The sequence below is a fragment of the Oncorhynchus keta genome, chromosome 29 (genome assembly GCF_023373465.1).
Source record: "Oncorhynchus keta strain PuntledgeMale-10-30-2019 chromosome 29, Oket_V2, whole genome shotgun sequence".
NCBI classification, from domain to species: Eukaryota; Metazoa; Chordata; class Actinopteri; order Salmoniformes; family Salmonidae; genus Oncorhynchus; species Oncorhynchus keta.
Genome location: NC_068449.1, coordinates 36,301,018 through 36,322,169, shown reverse-complemented (window position 1 = coordinate 36,322,169; position 21,152 = coordinate 36,301,018). Strand labels below are relative to the sequence as shown.

At 43.9% G+C, this 21,152-nt stretch overlaps 1 protein-coding gene across 1 annotated transcript in view; it reads right to left on the bottom strand.

Moving 5' to 3' along the window:
- Positions 1-21,152, bottom strand: part of slc25a21 (solute carrier family 25 member 21) — an 86,662-nt gene that overhangs the window by 7,364 nt on the left and 58,146 nt on the right. The window contains exons 4-7 of the mRNA XM_052485223.1: positions 12,824-12,890; positions 9,508-9,567; positions 2,234-2,341; positions 1,714-1,878 (exon numbers count right to left, since the gene is read on the bottom strand). Coding sequence (XP_052341183.1) covers positions 1,714-1,878; positions 2,234-2,341; positions 9,508-9,567; positions 12,824-12,890 — 400 coding nt within the window. The remainder of the gene's footprint in view (positions 1-1,713; positions 1,879-2,233; positions 2,342-9,507; positions 9,568-12,823; positions 12,891-21,152) is intronic.

The window sequence follows — 21,152 nt, the reverse complement described above, 5'->3', positions numbered from 1 at the left end:
CAATCCAACTGTAGTACCTAGAGCATGGATAACCAATCCAACTGTAGTACCTAGAGCATGGCTAACCAATCCTACTGTAGTACCTAGAGCATGGATAACCAATCCAACTGTAGTACCTAGAGCATGGCTAACCAATCCAACTGTAGTACCTAGAGCATGGCTAACCAATCCAACTGTAGTACTTAGAGCATGGCTAACCAATCCAACTGTGGTACCTAGAGCATGGCTAACCAATCCAACTGTAGTACTTAGAACATGGCTAACCAATCCAACTGTAGTACCTAGAGCATGGCTGACCAATCCAACTGTAGTACCTAGAGCATGGCTAACCAATCCAACTGTAGTACTTAGAGCATGGCTAACCAATCCAACTGTAGTACCTAGAGCATGGATAACCAATCCAACTGTAGTACCTAGAGCATGGCTAACCAATCCAACTGTAGTACCTAGAGCATGGCTAACCAATCCAACTGTGGTACCTAGAGCATGGCTAACCAATCCAACTGTAGTACTTAGAACATGGCTAACCAATCCAACTGTAGTACCTAGAGCATGGCTAACCAATCCAACTGTAGTACCTAGAGCATGGCTAACCAATCCAACTGTAGTACCTAGAGCATGGCTAACCAATCCAAATGTAGTACCTAGAGCATGGCTAACCAATCCAACTGCAGTACCTAGAGCATGGCTAACCAATCCAACTGTAGTACCTAGAGCATGGCTAACCAATCCAACTGTTGTATTTAGAGCATGGCTAACCAATCCAACTGTAATACCTAGAGCATGGCCAACCAATCCAACTGTAGTACCTAGAGCATGGATAACCAATCCAACTGTAGTACCTAGAGCATGGCTAACCAATCCAACTGTAGTACTTAGAGCATGGCTAACCAATCCAACTGTAGTACCTAGAGCATGGCTAACCAATCCAACTGTAGTACTTAGAGCATGGCTAACCAATCCAACTGTAGTACCTAGAGCCTGGCTAACCAATCCAACTGTAGTACCTAGAGCATGGCTAACCAATCCAACTGTAGTACCTAGAGCATGGCTAACCAATCCAACTGTAGTACCTAGAGCCTGGCTAACCAATCCAACTGTAGTACCTAGAGCATGGCTAACCAATCCAACTGTAGTACCTAGAGCATGGATAACCAATCCAACTGTAGTACCTAGAGCATGGCTAACCAATCCAACTGTAGTACCTAGAGCATGGCTAACCAATCCAACTGTTGTACCTAGAGCATGGCTAACCAATCCAACTGTAGTACCTAGAGCATGGATAACCAATCCAACTGTAGTACCTAGAGCATGGCTAACCAATCCAACTGCCATAAAATTGGTATTTTCACAGGCTGAGAGCCACTTATCCAGTATATTAGACTGAGAGGCTGTTTGAAAGGCTCTCAAAGTGATTAATAGGCCTGGCTTTGTCTATGGACAGGACATAACAATTAGATCTACTGTAAGGGAAAGTTACTTGGTGGAGGGGCAGTTTGGTTTAGGAATATATAGTCTATGACCTACAATACAACTTAACACACAAAAACTGTACACATACAGTTACATCCAACTGATCTAATGTAACGGAAAGTCAAAAGTCCTTGGTCTGTTTGGTGTAAAAACAGAAAGCCTATGGACAAAAAAACAACAGAGATACAGGCCAGGACAGCAACAACACAGACAGGCAGATTCAATCTAATCTCCCGATACCTGGCTGGCAGGAATGGCGTCCTTGACGTTGAAGTAGAATCCAAAGTAGATCATGTTAAAGACGCCGTGGCGCCCCAGGGTCGACGTTAACCCTTTATTCAGCCCTCGCAGGCCAAAGCCGTCTGCGTTGATGATGTTCCGTGCTTGGGCAAACGTGGAGGGCTGCTGTATCGGGGCAAGGTCAGGAAGAGAAGAAAAGAGCACAATGTCAATGACAGAGAATAGAATAGTTCCACTTTATGAGAGTAAAATAAACAGTTAAAGAAAACGACCTGCATGCCGTATGGGAGCACGTGTCAATGACTGAGAATAGCAAAGATCCACTATAAGGGCGGAATCCTTAACTCGGGTATCGCAAAATCATGCATCGGTGTCAATGGTTACTGTCAAGATAAACATCAACGGTGAAGAGGCAAGTTAAGCATGCAGATCTCAAGTTAGGATCCGGGCCATCGTAAGTGACAACAGTGAGATATTGCAGTGCATCAAGTTCCTATTAAACAGTGCTTTTGAATCTCACCACTTGGAAAGAATCTCTGTTGGCCTGCAGGCCGACTTTGACCACTTCAAACGGGTTGACCACCAATGCCTCGGTCAGGCCTGACCCTAGACCTGCTACTGACAGAGCCTGGGGAGAGAAGAAGGGAGGGGGAAAGCAGGAGAGAAAGCGGGAGATGGTTAAAGAGGGACACGTACGGGAGTGAAATACAAGATTGAAGTTCCACATCAACAGGGAGGGAAAAGGACAGAGGGAAGAGAGAAACAGAGAAGGGCAGGTAGCCACAGGGAAAGGTACAGGGCGTATTTGTTTATAAGGTGTACATACATAAGATATATAGTATAAGATGGATTATATGGGTTTACATTGTGAGCATAGTAGTGTGTTTAAGACAAGAGCACAACTCAAAGCTTTCATATGGCTTTGACAGAAACCAGTCTCCCTCACACACGGACATAGGACATCAGTCTCAGTCAAGCTGTGACAGCCATCGTTACATGTCTACAAATGTAAAGAGCTAACAAAGCGATGGATAGAGGGAGCAGAGGGAGAGAAGGGGCTGAATGAAAGAGCGAGTGAGAGAAAGGAGATGTCATAGACGTATGAGGAGGACGCAAAGGCGGATCTGTTCTTGCAAGAGAACTGTTGGACGGGTGGAAGAGTATAGGGGTGAAGCGACAGATTCTCCAGAAAGGTTAAACAGTCCAATCGAATGGACATTTAGCATGAAGTACTTTGGGGTGTGTTTTTTGACGTACAGTGAAGGGTGGTCAATGTGTGTCGAGCCTGTGTGAGGGGGAAAAGACCAGCGCATGACGTGTGTGTGTGTGTGTGTGTGTGTGTGTGTGTGTGTGTGTGTGTGTGTGTGTGTGTGTGTGTGTGTGTGTGTGTGTGTGTGTGTGTGTGTGTGTGTGTGTGTGTGTGTGCATGCATACGTGTTTGTATGCATGCATCATATCAACGTTTCTTGGCCACCTACACATATTTGCATGTGTAACGGCAGGCGCAGAAATGTTACCAACAGGGCAGTAGAATGTCTCGCAAATACAATACAAATAACTTTCAATACAAACCATCTAAAAACAAAATCTAAACAAGAATCAAGAAATAACAATACAAGTAGATATACAGGGCCTTCAGAAAGTATTCACACCCTTGACTTATTCAACATTTTGTTGTATTACTGCCTGGATTTTAAATGGATTACATTTAGATTTTTGGTGACTGGCACACACACAATACCCAATGACGTGAAAGTGGCATATTATTATTTTATTTTGTACAAATGAATAAAAAATGAAAAGATGAAATGTCTTGAGTCAATAAGTATTTAACCCCTTAGTTATGGCAAGCCTAAATAAGTTCAGGAGTAAAGATTTGCTTAACAAGTCACATAATACGCTGCGTGGACTTACTCTGTGTGCAGTAATAGTGTTTCACATGCTTTTGTAATGACTATCTCATCTCTGTACCCAGTGGCGGATTTAGGTATAGGCGACATGGGCGGCACCTGCACCGAAAATGTTGGAATGGTGACATTTGCACGATCGGTTTTCTATCGCTCATTTGAACGCCACGTCAATGATATGATGTCACCGTGTGGGACTGTGGGTCAATTAACCTTGTCGGAGTGGGCACACTGATTCTAGTTTGTGAGCTAGGCAGGCTACGGCCTGGGAAGGTCTCCAACTCAGAAGTACGAGATGAGGAGGGGGGCGGGGGTAGGTTGACCTCAGGTCTCCCCACTGGAAGCCCGAGGTAGGGGGAGCTGGGGAATCTATCAAATAGCGTACCTCTAACTCTGTACAGTACTAATGAAATGAGTAAAAACAGTCACACTACGAAATGCTACCAAATAAACCACAATTCATTCATAATACTGTGAATATATAGTTTCACACACATGTTGTTGTATTTTTTCTGGTTTGTGTGGAATCGTTAAGAATAATATAAAACCAGTCTCCACACCACCAAGGTGAATTGGTTTAGTCTTGACTCTTGGTTGACAGTGTTGGGGGATGGGTAATGTATTGATGCTAGATGGCCAAATCAACACAAATTTGTTTCTATTTGTCTTTGTTACTTCTTTTTGATATTTATGAGTCTTATTTTTGCATATATTTTTATATTTATATAGTTTTAGCTACAACCGCCACACTCTGTACCCCACACATACAGATAACTGTAAGGTCTCTCAGTCAAGCAGTGAATTTCAAACACAGATTCAATCACAAAGACCAGGGAGGTTTTCAAATGCCTCGCAACGAAGGGCACCTATTGGTAGATGGGTAAAAAAACAAACAGACATGGAATATTCCTTTGAGCATGGTAAAGTTATTTAATTACACTTTGCATGGTGTATTAATACGCCCAGTCACTACAAAGATACAGGTGTCCTTTCCTTCCTAACTCAGTTGTCGGAGAGGAAGGAAATTTCACCATGAGGCCAATGGTGACTTTAAAACAGTTACAGAGTTTAATGGCTGTGATAGGACAAAACTGAGGATAGATCAACAACAGTATAGTTATTCCAAAATACTAACCTAATCGACAGAGTGAAAAGAAGGAAGCCTGTACAGAATAAAAATATTCCAAAACATGCATCTTGTTTGCAACAAGGCACTGATGAAATATTGTAAAAAATGTTGCAAGCAAATTCACTTTTTGTCTTGAAGACAAAGTGTTATTTTTGCGGCAAATCTAATACAAACATTACAGAGTAACACTCTCCATATTTTGAAGCATAATGGTGGCTGCATCATGTTATGGTTATGCTTGTAATCGTTAAGGACTGGTGAGTTTTTCAGGATTAAAAAATACATGGAATGGAGCTAAGCACAGGCAAAATCCTAGAGGAAAACCTGGTTCAGTCCGCTTTCCACCAGACACTGAGATGAATTCACCTTCCAGAAGGATAAAAACGTAAAACACAAGACCAAATCTACATTGGAGTTGTGTACCAAGAAGACGGTGAATGTGGCCGAATTACAGTTTAGACTTAAATCTACTTGAAAATCTATGGCAAGACCTGAAAATGGTTATCTAAGCAATAGTCAACAACCAATTCGACAGAGCTTGACATAAATCTTTTTTAAAAGAATAATGGGCAAATGTTGCACAATCCAGGTATTGAAAGCTCTTAGAGACCAACCCAGAAATACTCACAGCTGAAATCTTTGCCAAAGGTTATTCTACAAATGATTGACCCAGGGGTGTGAAAACCTATGTAAATTAGATATTTCTGTATTTAATTTTCAATCAATTTGCTCAAATTCCTTAAACCATGTTTTTACTTTGTCATTATGGGGTATTGTGTGTAGATGGGTAAAAAAAATACAATATTTAATACATTTTGAATTCAGGCTGAATTCATACCCCTTGAATAAGTCAAGGGGTATGAATACTTTCTGAAGGCACTGTATTAGAGTGAGCATGTGTGAGAATCAAGAATATAAATACATGGTGTGTATAGACAGTATATAATTTGTTAAGAAAACTGTAAAAAAGTATGTGGACACCTGCTCGTCGAACATCTCATTCCAAAATCATGGGCATTAATATGGAGGTGGTCCCCCCTTTGCTGCTATAACAGGCTCCATTCTTCTGGTAAGGCTTTCCACTAGATGTTGGAACATTGATGCAGGGACTTTCTTCCGTTCAGCCACAAGAGCATTAGTGAGGTCGGGCACTGATGTTGGGCGATTAGGCCTAGCTCGCAGTCGGCGTTCCAATTCCTCCCAAAGGAGTTTAACGGAGTTGAGGGCAGGCCAGTCAAGTTCTTCCACACATCTCAATGTCATTTTGAAACAGGAAAGGGTCTTCTCCAAAGCGTTGCCACAAAGTTGGAAGCACAGAATCGTCCAGAATGTCATTGTATGCTGTAGCATTAAGATGTCCCTTCACTGGAACTAAGGAGCCAAGCCCGGACCATGAAAAACAGCTCCGGACCATTATTCCTTCACCAAAGTTTACAGTTGGGACTATGCATTGGGGCAGGTAGTGTTCTCCTGGCATCCGCCTAACCCAGATTAGTCTGTCGGACTGCCAGATGATGAAGCGTGATTCATCACTCCAGAGAAGCGTTTCCACTGCTCCAGAGTACAATGGCGGCGAGCTTTACACCACTCCAGCCGACGCTTGTCATTGAGCATGGTGATCATAGGCTTGTGTGTGGCTGCTCGGCCATGGAAACCCATTTCATGAAGTTATTGTGCTGACGTGGTGTGGCTGAAATTGCCAAATCCACTAATTTGAAGGGGTGTCCACATACTTGGCCATGTAGTGCATGTACAGTATTAGGTATATTAGGATGAGCTATTGCAAACTGTAGTCTGGCTTTTTTCTGGCGGTTCTGGAGCACTGGCTTCTTCCTTGCTGAGCGTCCTTTCAGATTATGTCGATGTAGGACTCGTTTTACTGTGGATATTGATACTTTTGTACCCGTTTCCTCCAGCATCTTCACAAGGTCCTTTGCTGTTGTTCTGAGATTGATTTGCACTTTTTGCACCAAAGTACGTTTATCTGTAGGAGATAGAACGGGTCTCCTTCCTGAGCGGTATGACAGTTGTGTGGTCCCATGTTGTTTATACTTGTGTAATATTGATTGTAGAGATGAACGTGGTACCTTCAGGCATTCGGAAATTGCTCCCAAGGATGAACCAGACTTGTGGAGGTCTACACATTTTTTTCTGAGGTCTTGGCTGATTTCTTTTGATTTTCACATGATGTCAAGCAAAGAGTCCGTGAGTTTGAAGGCGGGCCTTGAAATACATCCACAGGTACACCTCCAATTGACTCAAATTATGTCAATTAGCCTATCAGAAGATTCTGTAGCCATGACATCCGTTTCTGGAATTTTCCAAGCTGTTTAAAGGCATAGTCAACTTAGTGTATGTAAACTTCTGACCCACTGGAATTATAAGTGAAGTAATGTGTCATGCACAAAGTAGATGTCCTAACTCACTTGCCAAAACTATAGTCTAACAAGACATTTGTGGAGTGGTTGAAAAACAAGTTTTAATGACTGCAACCTAAGTGTATGTAAACTTCCGACTTCAACTGCACATACACAGCGAGTAAATAACAGTACATAAACCGAATATGAGGTGACCAGTGTTAAACGACTTTATATAGATGGGGCATTAGTCTCAAGGTGCAGAGCTGAGTACCAGGCAGGAAGCCGGCTACCGATGGCTGTTTAACAGTTTGATGTTCTGGTGATATTAGCTGTTTCTCAGTCTCTCGGTCCTGTACTGTCTCGGTCTACTAGATGATAGTAGAGTGAACTGTGGCTCGGCTGGCTGAGGTCCTTAATGATCTTCTTGGCCTTCCTTTGACACCGCATGCTGTAACTGTCTTGGAGGGCAGACAGTGTGCCTCTGGCGATGCGTTGGGCTGACCGCACCAACCTCTGGAGAGTCATGCGGTTGAAGGAGGTGCAATCGCCATACCAGGCGGGGATGCAGCCCGACAGAATGCTCTCAATGGTGCATCTGTTGGAGTTTAAGGTCTTTTAAATTGTTTATTTATTTTTTAAACCTTAATTTAACTAGGTGAGTCAGTTAAGAATAAATTATTATTTACAATGACGACGCTGGGCCAATTGTGCGCCACCCTATGGGACTCCCAATCATAGTCGGTTGTGATACAGCATGCAGAATTTCTTCAGCCGCCTGAGGTTGAAGAGGCGCTGTTGTGCATTCTTCACCACTGTGTCAGTATGATGGGACTCTTTCAGGTCCTCAGTGATGTTCACGCCAAGGAACATGAAACTTTTGACCCTCTCCACTGCGGACATGTCCAGGTGGATGGGGGCGTGCTCCCTCTTCAGTCTCCTGTAGTGAACGATCAGCTCTTTTGTTTTGACGTTGAGGGAGAGGGTATTTTCCGCCAGGGATCTAACCTGTAGGCTGTCTCGTCATTGTTGGTAATCAGGCCTACCACTATCATGTCGTCAGATGATTGAGTTTGAGATTGTGCGTAGCCACGTAGTCGTGGGGGAACAGGGAGTGCAGGACGGGGGAAGAGCACACAACCCTGTGGGACCCCCGTGTTGAGGATCAGCGTGGCGGAGATGTTGCCTATCCTCACCACCTGGTGTCAGTCCGTTAGTACGTCTAAGACCCAGTTGCACAGAGAGGGGTTCAGACCCAGGGCCCTGAGCTCAGTGACAAGCTTGGAGGCCACTATAGTATTGAAAGCAGAACTGTACTCGATGAACACCATTCTGACATAGGTATTCCTCTTGTCCAGGTGCAGGTCCAGGTGTGTGTATGCATGCTTTTTTTTGCGCGACGTGTGTGTGGTTTGTACTGCATGCGTGTGCGTGCTCTGGGACAGGCGTAATGAGAAAGCGTCAGGAACAAGTCTGCAGGTCATTACTCTCCCTCTTGTTTTGTCCTTCTGTCTGTCTGTCAAGTGCCCCTGTACCTGTGTGTGTGTTTTGTACGGTATGTGTGTTTTGTACTGTATGTGTGTTTGAGCATGTGTGTGTGTGTGTGTCATCCTGTTCAGGGTATGCCGCTGAACAGCCTCAGTGTGATTGATGATGGAGGAATAGCAGCAATAAGAAGGCAGAGAGGAAGAAGTGGCTGAGTCTGTCCATCTGTCTGTCTGTGAGGATGGGTCCTGACCTGGGGCGAGCACACAAACACCCCCATCCCACACACGCATCCCTCACCCACTCACCCACCCACTAATTCATTACTAATGATGTTACTTTACAGAACCACACAGTGCCTGAGGGGAGTGTGGGGTTGGTTGTGGGAGACTTAGAGAGGAGGGGGAGGTAGGGAGGAGAGGTGGAGGCCGCTTACAGAGACTGAAGGGGGTGGAGGAGGTGGAGAGGAGTGATTGATGGGACAGGTAAACATTTCTCCGTGGATGGCTATGCAAACACGCTGCGGTAGTTACGCGGTGCCAGATCAGGTACAGCTAGGCTAGTCATTGTGAAGTGCGTACAGGTACGGGCTAGCACAGGTAGGCCATCCATCACACAGAAATCACACCCGACACACATCTGTCAGCTGAATGGATGCTGGGTTGGGAGGCAGGGTCATTCCTTGTAGAGGTGACTCTGTCTCAGTTACACATCTGACTCACAGAGTCAGCCAGAAGAAAAATCTTAGTCAAGGTAAGAATGTTGACGGTCAGTCAATGGGTGTCCATCTACCGGGGTTTGAGTGATGGGGTTAGATATACTTGAGTGCTTTTGTTTTGTGTGTGGAAAATGTGAAGTGAAAAACCACGGCACATAGTTGTCAGAGTGAGTGTGTGTGTGTGTTTGTGTAACTTACTAGGCCAGCGGGCAGACCGGTGAGACTGAGCAGCTTCTTGTACTGTTCGAAGGTGAAGAACTACGGAGAGAAGAGATGGAGATAAAGGAGGTGTCCAAGCCAGGAGGAGGAAGTTATAGACAGACTCATTACATAAAGACACACAACGGTCACAAAACTTGCACTTACATGTATGCCCACTATGATGCACACAGACCGTGCCTTCAGAAAGTATTCATACCCCTTGATTCATACCCCTTGACCCATAACGACAAAGTGAGAACATATTTTAAAACACCATCTCATTTACATAAGTATTCACACCCCTGAGTCAATACTTTGTAGAAGCACCTTTGGCAGTGATTACAGCTGTGACTCTTTCTGGGTAAGTCTCGAAGAGCTTTCCACACCTGGGTTGTGAAACATTTGCCCATTATTATTTTCAAAATTATCAACAAATTTGTTGTTGATCATTGCTAGACAACCATTTTCAGGTATTGTCATAGATTTTCAAGTAGATTTAATTAAAAACTGTAACTCGGCCACTCAGGACATTCACCGTCTTCTTGGTAAGCAACTCCAGTGTAGATTTGGCCTTGTTTTTTAGGATACTGTCTGAAAAGGTGAATTAATCTCCCAGTGTCTGGTGAAAAGTAGACTGAACCAGGTTTTCCTCTAGGATTTTGCCTGTGCTTAGCTCCATTCCATTTCTTTTTTATCCTGAAAAATTCCCCAGACCTTAATAATTACAAGCATACCCATAACATGATGCAACCACCACTATGCTTGAAAATATGGAGAGTGGTACTCAGTAATGTGTCATATTGGATTTGCCCCAAACATAACACTTTGTATTCAGGACAAGAAGTGAATTGCTTTGCCATATTTGTTTATGTATTACTTTAGTGCAGGGATGCATGTTTTGGAATATTTGTATTCCGTACAGACTTCCTTCTTTTCACTCTGTGAATTAGGTTAGTATTGTGTAGTAACTACAGTTTTCTCCTATAACAGCCATTAAACTCTAGCTGTTTTAAAGTCACCATTGAGGGGTTTCCTTCCTCTCCAGTAGCCGAGTTCAGAAGGACGCTTGTATCTTTGTAGTGACTGGGTGTATTGATACACCATCCAAAGTGTAATTAATAACTTCACCATGCTCAAAGGGATATTCACTGTCTGCTTATCAAATCAAATGTATTTGTCACATACAGCAGGTGTTAATGTGAGTGTAGCGAAATGCTTGTGCTTCTAGTTCCGACCATGCAGTAATATCTAACAAGTAATATAACCTAACAATTTCACAACAACTACCTTATACACACAAGTGTAAAGGAATGAATACGAATGTATAAATGAGTGATGGCCGAACGGCATAGGCAAAAGATGCAGTAGATGGTATAGAGTACAGTATATACATATGAGATGAGTAATGTAGGGTGTGAAAACATATAAAGCAGCATTGTTTAAAGTGGCTAGTGATACATTACATCAAGATGGCAAGATGCAGCGGATGGAATAGAGTACAGTATATACATATGAGATGAGTAATGTAGGGTATGAGAACATTATATAAAGTGGCATTGTTTAAAGTGGCTAGTGATACATTTAATAATTGTATCTTTACCCATCCCTTATATGCAAGGCACTGTAAAACCTCCCTGGTCTCTGTGGTTGAATCTGTGTTTGAAATTCACTGCTCGACTGAGGGGCCTTTCAGATAATTGTATGTTTGGGGTACAGAGATGAGGTAGTCATTCAAACATCACATTAAACACTATTACTGCACACAAGAGTCCATGCAACTTGTTATGGGACTTGTTCAACAAATCTTTACTCCTGAACGTATTTAGGCTTGTCATAGCAAAGGGTTTGGATACTTATTGACTCAAGACATTTCAGCTTTTCATTTTCTATTCATTTGTAAAACATTTTTTCGAAAAACACTACTCCACTTTGACATGATGGGGTATTTTGTGTAAGCTAGTGACAAAAATAAACACATCTCAATTTAAAATTCAGGCTGTAACACAACAACATGTGGGAAAAGTCCAGGGGTGTGAATACTTGCTGAAGGCACCGTATACTTTTGAACAAGATTTGAACCGGTAACAGACCGTCCATGTGGTCGCTTGATATTAACACCATCCCTAAGGACAGTGATTTGTGGGTTGTGATGCTCAAGGACTTTAGGCCTCAAATAGAGTCACAAAAAGCACACCTTCCTATCTCTCTCCTGTATTACATGTACAACGAAACAGGAGCGTCGGCCTGGCGACAAATCAGTAGATGTGTTAATCTGAGGTCAGGGGGGCAAAAAGCCCTGCAGAGGCCATTTCATCTGCTGTTTAAAGGAACGATTGACCCATGTTGAATGTTATGTTGTTTTTGTGCATCTCTGAGTGACGTTCTATCTATTCCCGGGGTCATTTGTTTTTGTTTTATGTGTATCTGAGCTAGTCGCAATTCAAGCAGGCAGATATACAGCCGGTATGATGAGTTTTGCATCATTTGAGATGTACAAAAATGATATAACATTTTAAAAAAATGGGTGAATCTTTCCTATAATTCACTTGAATTTCCCCCTACAATCGCACAGCCAAGCTCTAGCTCGGTAAGTGATTCGTCCGTCTCCTCGATGAGAGTATTTACGCACGCACACATGTCATTACAAGTGGAAGGGGGAGGTAGGTAAAATGCTTTGCAACGGAAAAACAACCATTTTTATTTCTTATTGGACAAATTCAAGTGTAGTCCCTCCCGGTTTGATCAGTTTTCTTCCATTTGGTGCCGAATGAACACAACCGTGGCACTGACAGAGAAAGGCACTGCTGCGTCTGTTTGTTGTGCACGTGTCTCACCATCACAACACTTTACTATTCCCAGAGGCAAACGCAGCAGCAGCAGATACCAGAACTAGTGACCCAGAGGAGGTTGTGTGTGCTGGGTTCCCTGGATGTCAGCAGTAGCGAGCACGCTTGGGGAAGATTTTCACACAGTAGAAGTGTGGAACTCCAGCCGGGGTGTGTTCAACATGAAATGGAAGAAGACACTCGGAAATGGAGTGAAAAAGGGAGGTACTATTTGAACATGTCCAATAACCTACCCTCATTTCGGTGGTCCATTGCAAATCGTTTTGCTATGACGGGCCCTAACGAACACAACCTACTGGGTTGTCACACAGGTGATTCACCCACAGCTCTAGTGGGCATGTGTTGCGTTGTCTTACGTTACCGCGGCGATTCCACCTGCACTGAGGGACGAGCATTGCGTAGGAGTGACGCCACCTGACGCGTCGACCATGCACGTGGTGAATAGCGTCGCACTTCCTGTGCCTTACCTTAACTGCTCTCTTTGGAGTCTCAGCCAGGATTGGAGGGAGGATCCCCTTATAGAAGCCATATATACTGTCGAGAGAAAAATATAATGAGCATTAGACATGACACAACATGACAACTAGTACAACTTGACAATACAACTTTCATAACAGTTACATACCAATAAAAAGAGACGAGCCTGCTGGTCTTACTGGGTGGATAGGAACATTAGCCTGCTGGTCTTACTGGGTGGATAGGAACATTAGCCTGCTGGTCTTACTGGGTTGATAGGAACATTAGCCTGCTGGCCTTACTGGGTGGATAGGAACATTAGCCTGCTGGCCTTACTGGGTGGATAGGAACATTAGCCTGCTGGCCTTACTGGGTTGATAGGAACATTAGCCTGCTGGCCTTACTGGGTGGATAGGAACATTAGCCTGCTGGCCTTACTGGGTGGATAGGAACATTAGCCTGCTGGTCTTACTGGGTGGATAGGAACATTAGCCTGCTGGCCTTACTGGGTGGATAGGAACATTAGCCTGCTGGCCTTACTGGGTTGATAGGAACATTAGCCTGATGGCCTTACTGGGTGGATAGGAACATTAGCCTGCTGGCCTTACTGGGTGGATAGGAACATTAGCCTGCTGGTCTTACTGGGTGGATAGGAACATTAGCCTGCTGGCCTTACTGGGTGGATAGGAACATTAGCCTGCTGGCCTTACTGAGTCTTTAGGAACATTAGCCTGCTGGCCTTACTGGGTTGATAGGAACATTAGCCTGATGGCCTTACTGGGTGGATAGGAACATTAGCCTGCTGGTCTTACTGGGTGGATAGGAACATTAGCCTGCTGGTCTTACTGGGTTGATAGGAACATTAGCCTGCTGGCCTTACTGGGTGGATAGGAACATTAGCCTGCTGGCCTTACTGGGTGGATAGGAACATTAGCCTGCTGGTCTTACTGGGTGGATAGGAACATTAGCCTGCTGGCCTTACTGGGTGGATAGGAACATTAGCCTGCTGGCCTTACTGGGTGGATAGGAACATTAGCCTGCTGGCCCTGAGTCTTTGGAACATCTCAACTAACATACTGGCCCGTTCCTGTAGGTTGGCTCTACAACATAGGAACATGCCTCACACAGGAAGCGGCGCAGGTCCTCCAGGCTGGTCTTACTCGCTGTTGGCTGGGCTCCCTGCCTGTGCCATTAAACCCCTACAACTCATCCAGAACGCCGCAGCCCGTCTGGTGTTCAACATTCACCCCCGCTCCTCCGCTCTCTCCACTGGCTTCCAGTTGAAGGCATCTTACAAGACCATGGTGCTTGCCTACGGAGCTGTGAGGGGACGGCACAGTACCTCCAGGCTCTCAGGCCCTGGCACTGCTCATCCACTGGCCTGTGCCTCCCTACCACTGAGGAACATCAGCCCAGTCAAAACTGTTCGCTGCTCTGGCCCCCAATGGTGGAACAAACTCCCTCACGACGCCAGGACAGCGGAGTCAATCACCACCTTCCGGAGACACCTGGGAATACCTGGATAGATAAGTAAACTTTAAGATTTAGATGCACTATTGTAAAGTGACTATTCTACTGATGTCATAAGGTGAATGCACTGTAAGGTGGATAAGAGGCTAAATGACATTAGCCTGCTGGCCTTACTGGGTTGATAGGAACATTAGCCTGATGGCCTTACTGGGTGGATAGGAACATTAGCCTGCTGGTCTTACTGGGTGGATAGGAACATTAGCCTGCTGGCCTTACTGGGTGGATAGGAACATTAGCCTGCTGGCCTTACTGGGTGGATAGGAACATTAGCCTGCTGGTCTTACTGGGTGGATAGGAACATTAGCCTGCTGGCCTTACTGGGTGGATAGGAACATTAGCCTGCTGGTCTTACTGGGTGGATAGGAACATTAGCCTGCTGGCCTTACTGGGTGGATAGGAACATTAGCCTGCTGGCCTTACTGGGTGGATAGGAACATTAGCCTGCTGGTCTTACTGGGTGGATAGGAACATTAGCCTGCTGGTCTTACTGGGTGGATAGGAACATTAGCCTGCTGGCCTTACTGGGTGGATAGGAACATTAGCCTGCTGGCCTTACTGGGTGGATAGGAACATTAGCCTGCTGGCCTTACTGGGTGGATAGGAACATTAGCCTGCTGGCCTTACTGGGTGGATAGGAACATTAGCCTGCTGGTCTTACTGGGTGGATAGGAACATTAGCCTGCTGGTCTTACTGGGTGGATAGGAACATTAGCCTGCTGGTCTTACTGGGTGGATAGGAACATTAGCCTGCTGGTCTTACTGGGTGGATAGGAACATTAGCCTGCTGGCCTTACTGGGTGGATAGGAACATTAGCCTGCTGGCCTTACTGGGTGGATAGGAACATTAGCCTGCTGGCCTTACTGGGTGGATAGGAACATTAGCCTGCTGGCCTTACTGGGTGGATAGGAACATTAGCCTGCTGGCCTTACTGGGTGGATAGGAACATTAGCCTGCTGGCCTTACTGGGTGGATAGGAACATTAGCCTGCTGGTCTTACTGGGTGGATAGGAACATTAGCCTGCTGGCCTTACTGGGTGGATAGGAACATTAGCCTGCTGGTCTTACTGGGTGGATAGGAACATTAGCCTGCTGGCCTTACTGGGTGGATAGGAACATTAGCCTGCTGGTCTTACTGGGTGGATAGGAACATTAGCCTGCTGGCCTTACTGGGTGGATAGGAACATTAGCCTGCTGGTCTTACTGGGTGGATAGGAACATTAGCCTGCTGGCCTTACTGGGTGGATAGGAACATTAGCCTGCTGGCCTTACTGAGTCTTTAGGAACATTAGCCTGCTGGCCTTACTGAGTCGATAGGAACATTAGCCTGCTGGTCTTACTGGGTTGATAGGAACATTAGCCTGCTGGCCTTTCTGGGTGGATAGGAACATTAGCCTGCTGGTCTTACTGGGTGGATAGGAACATTAGCCTGCTGGCCTTACTGGGTGGAAAGGAACATTAGCCTGCTGGTCTTACTTGGTTGATAGGAACATTAGCCTGCTGGCCTTACTGGGTGGATAGGAACATTAGCCTGCTGGCCTTACTGGGTGGATAGGAACATTAGCCTGCTGGCCTTACTGGGTGGATAGGAACATTATCCTGCTGGTCTTACTGGGTGGATAGGAACATTATCCTGCTGGTCTTACTGGGTAGATAGGAACATTAGCCTGCCTTACTAGGAACATTATCCTGCTGGTCTTACTGGGTGGATAGGAACATTAGCCTGCTGGCCTTACTGGGTGGATAGGAACATTAGCCTGCTGGCCTTACTGGGTGGATAGGAACATTAGCCTGCTGGTCTTACTGGGTGGATAGGAACATTATCCTGCTGGTCTTACTGGGTGGATAGGAACATTAGCCTGCTGGCCTTACTGGGTGGATAGGAACATTATCCTGCTGGTCTTACTTGGTTGATAGGAACATTATCCTGCTGGCCTTACTGGGTGGATAGGAACATTATCCTGCTGGCCTTACTGGGTGGATAGGAACATTAGCCTGCTGGCCTACTGGGTGGATAGGAACATTCGCCTGCTGGTCTTACTGGGTGGATAGGAACATTAGCCTGCTGGCCTTACTGGGTGGATAGGAACATTAGCCTGCTGGCCTTACTGGGTGGATAGGAACATTCACCTGCTGGTCTTACTGGGTGGATAGGAACATTAGCCTGCTGGTCTTACTGGGTGGATATGAACATTAGCCTAAGCTGTTTAGGAGGGATAACACACCTTGCACAAATGATTGTCTAGTTCCGTTTTTCCTGCCGACGGGTGCCCTATACCTGCGCCCAGAGGGGATTCGTTAAAAATCCGGGTACAGGGGTGACTTAGGTCTAAACTGATTTTGTGAGCCTTGCGGAGGGCCCTGACCTTAAAGATCTCATCCAGGCCTGTCTGTTTGACTCCAAGTACCTTGCGGAGGGCCCTGACCAGTATAGTGCAGTATATTAACATGAACAGATTCCAGCTTTTTGAGAAAGTACATTCTCTGTTGGCTCTTGCTGTCGATCAGGTCTGTAAATTTGCTCCACTGAAGCTCATTGTCCAAGACGACACCCAGATATCTCTATTCCTCTACCATCTCTTTGTTCTGTCCTCTGATAGATGTTGCAGAGGTAGGTGTTGTACGCATCCTGAAGTCTACGAACATCCCTTTGGTCTTGTTGGTATTGAGGAGCAAGTGTGATTCGTCACACCGGCTCTACAAAGCCATTTAGGCCATGTTTGTCCTCGTCAACATGCAACAAGGCTGATCAAGGAAGGCTGTGTCATCAGCGAACTTAACGAGGTGTCTGTCAGGATGGGAACTAGTACAACTATTAGTGTACAAGGTGTACATCTCGTCACCTACTTTACCTTAATTTGACCTGCCTATGGCTATTATTGCTCTTTAAGGTGGAATATACTGGTTGATAGTGGTCCAAACTGTGCTTATGTTACCCTGCTGTCAATCATGCCTATGTACTGTATGTACTGTATGTATGTATGTATGTATGTATGTATGTATGTATGTATGTATGTATGTATGTATGTATGTATGTATGTATGTATGTATGTATGTATGTATGTATGTATGTATGTGAAACCTTCTCCACCTAAAAAGCACAAGAAGGAGTATGGACACCCACCATCTCAGAATGTTCTGAAGACGTTTCCCAAGTTAGAAACAGATAAGAGTAGCATTCCTGAAACATTATTTTTGTTGAAATATAATTTGATCTCTGACAAATTAAGCTAATCGATTGCACCCAAATGGTCTATTTTAATTTATAGGATTCATATAATCTTCGATATTTCATATCCAATTTGGACCATCATTCTTCCTATTAATGAGTAAGACATGAGGAATCCCATAAAAACAAATACTTTCAATAAAAAATGGCTCATTTGGGTGCAATCAAATGAGCTTAATTTCTCAGAGATCATATTAAATTTCAACAAAATAATGTTTCAGGAATGCTAATCTTAGCTGTTTCTACCTCCATAAATGATTTCAGAACAATCTGTGTGAAGTGGCCTTCTAAAATGACATGGAATGACTCGTATGTTACCTATTTCTACAAAGAAAGCACAAAAAGGTGTTGTATGTGTAACAGTATAGCTTCCGTCCCTCTCCTCGCCCCTACCTGGGCTCGAACCAGGGACCCTCTGCACACATAGACAACAGCCACCCTCGAAGCATCGTTACCCCATCGCGCCACAAAAGCCGCGGCTCTTGCAGAGCAAGGGGAACAACTACTTAAAGGTCTCAGAGCGAGTGATGTCAACGATTGAAACGCTATTAGCGTGCACTCCGCTAACTAGCTAGCCATTTCACATCGGTTACATATGCACCTTTCAGAACTGTATGAATTAGCAGCTCCTCCACACTTGTCCTTATGTGACAACATACTGCACACAGAACGTATACCACATCCTGAACGTATACCACATCCTGACCGTATACCACATCCTGAACGTATACCACATCCTGACCGTATACCACGTATACCACATCCTGAACGTATACCACATCCTGACCGTATACCACATCCTGAACGTATACCACATCCTGACCGTATACCACATCCTGAACGTATACCACATACCACATCCTGAACGTATACCACATCCTGACCGTATACCACATGAACGTATACCACATCCACATCCACATCCTGAACGTATACCACATCCTGACCGTATACCACATCCTGACCGTATACCACATCCTGAACGTATACCACATCCTGACCGTATACCACATCCTGAACGTATACCACATCCTGAACGTATACCACATCCTGAACGTATACCACATCCATCCTGAACGTATACCACATCCTGAACGTATACCACATCCTGAACATCCTGAACGTATACCACATCCTGAACGTATACCACATCCTGAACGTATACCACATCCTGAACGTATACCACATCCTGAACGTTTCTAAAACCGCCGGTGCTTGATTAAGCTTGCCTAATGAAATATAACCAATGGAAACGTCCCAAAAGTGCAACCACTACCCACCTGGCATTCCAAAGCGAACACTCAAAGTATTTGAAAGATTTCAAATAGCATTTGAACCCAGGTATGTGTTGGTTACTCTGTAGGTAACACTGTATAAACCTCCACAAGCACCCCACTGGCCTTCCCTTTCACTCCAAATTGACCGACTGCCTCAAAACAAATCAAGACCGGTAGAACAGGTCTAAACCTTAAGTATAACAGTAAACATGGTCCCCACCTGCTTGCATTTAGGGGACAGGTTTAGATGATTCCAAGAGACCTCTGGTATCAAGTTGAATATCTGATACTTATTGAAGCACTGGCTGTCTCCTGGCTTCCGTTCTTGGATTAGCTGCCATTTTTAGGGTCCTACCCTTTCCACTGCCCTCATCTCACCTGGATAAGAAACTTCAAATCAGAAGATTCTGGATGGATTTGGAATACTTTATTTTAAAAGTGGAACTAACAGCTTTTTAACTACTTTGCAGATATGAAACAGACTAAAAATAGGTTCTATTTGACTCCAAATTCCGTGACATATATATATAGTAAGGCATTGTTGGCAGAATAGATAGATACGTTTAAATGGATGATGAATATAATTCACCAATACATTGTTTCCTGACTCCACTGTTTCAGTTTGACAAAAACAGATGACTGTAAATAAGGCTGGGTATGTAAATGCAATTAAACAAAATACAATCAAATGATCCCACATCAGTCACAACGTAGCTAATAGAGGGACACACAAGCGAGTACAAATGAGTCAACAGTCTACTTTCTGAAATTACAGCCTGATGCGCTTGCATTGGTGAATTCAACTTCAACTGCGCTGCTTTTGCGTGTCCCGTTAACCGCGCAGTGGAGGGAAAGTGTACAGACACATGCAACAGTTCGCAGTCCAGCTTCGGTTTTTAAAGCTTGACAATGAATCACCAAAAAAAACATAAGCTACAACAAAACACCATGCAAAGGAGAAACATTTAGGCCTAATAAAGCAGTATTTGAGCAGTAACCTAGGCTGGCTACACAACTACAAGACATTTTGAGCGCATCATACAACAATGCTGCATTCAACCGCAACCGCAACCGCATCCCATGCAGTGCAAAAAAAAAAAAAAAACATGTTATAAGTTTAAACCTTAAAACTTACAGCTACTTCTTTTGTTATTTGGAATTGTTAAATACTTTTTGATTAGGTTCGCAACATATTATGCATATTCTGCAAGCATAGCAGCAAAGGCTTGGCAAAGATGATCTCTCTCTTATTTTGTTGTAATGTTAAAATACTATATACATGTACATAATTTGACATTATAAAGGGCCACATTTTTTCAAATAAAACAATTCCCAGTTTGAGTAGCAGATGCAGTTTTCTTTTACAAAAACATGTCTGGCAGGCTAATTCATTGTTCTTTCAACAAGGCCCATGAGCGGACTGAGTTTGACACCCCTGGGCTAGCGTATCCATTTATGTAGTTATTTATTTATTTGGCAAGCTAAAGACACATAACCTAATGTTAGCTAGCTAGCTACCTACGTCATTCCAAACATTCTATGAATTTATGCAAACGTGAAATCAACCATATCTAAGTGTTCTCAGAAAATGGGAAAGTAGGTGTCACATTCTGTCTGAAAGGTGTATATGAAACAGATTTGATTAAGGTATCATGTTGCTAAAACACTGCCAGTTTCACTTCAAGGGAAATCACTTAATGTTTATTTGGAATATTCTGATATTTTGAACCAATTGGGCCCCAATGACATTTTCATAGTTAATTTTCTTATTTGTCTTAGAAGTGTCTTTATTCATAAGATGAAGTGGGTGGAGAACAAACCCCTATTTAATTTACGACTAAACATTTATTTGTGGAAATCATCAGTAAATGTGAAAACAAACATTATTTTCTCAAATCAACCTTAAGAAGGGACAATCTGGAGTTGCTACATCCATTTTTTGGACTTATAAATTAATGATATATATACATTGATTCTTGAAGAATACAGTGCCTTGCGAAAGTATTTGGCCCCTTTGAACTTTGCGACCTTTTGCCACATTTCAGGCTTCAAACATAAAGATATAAAACTGTATTTTTTGTGAAGAATCAACAACAAGTGGGACACAATCATGAAGTGGAACGACATTTATTGGATATTTCAAACTTTTTAACAAATCAAAACCTGAAAAATTGGGCGTGCAAAATTATTCAGCCCCTTTACTTTCAGTGCAGCAAACTCTCTCCAGAAGTTCAGTGAGGATCTCTGAATGATCCAATGTTGACCTAAATGACTAATGATGATAAATACAATCCACCTGTGTGTAA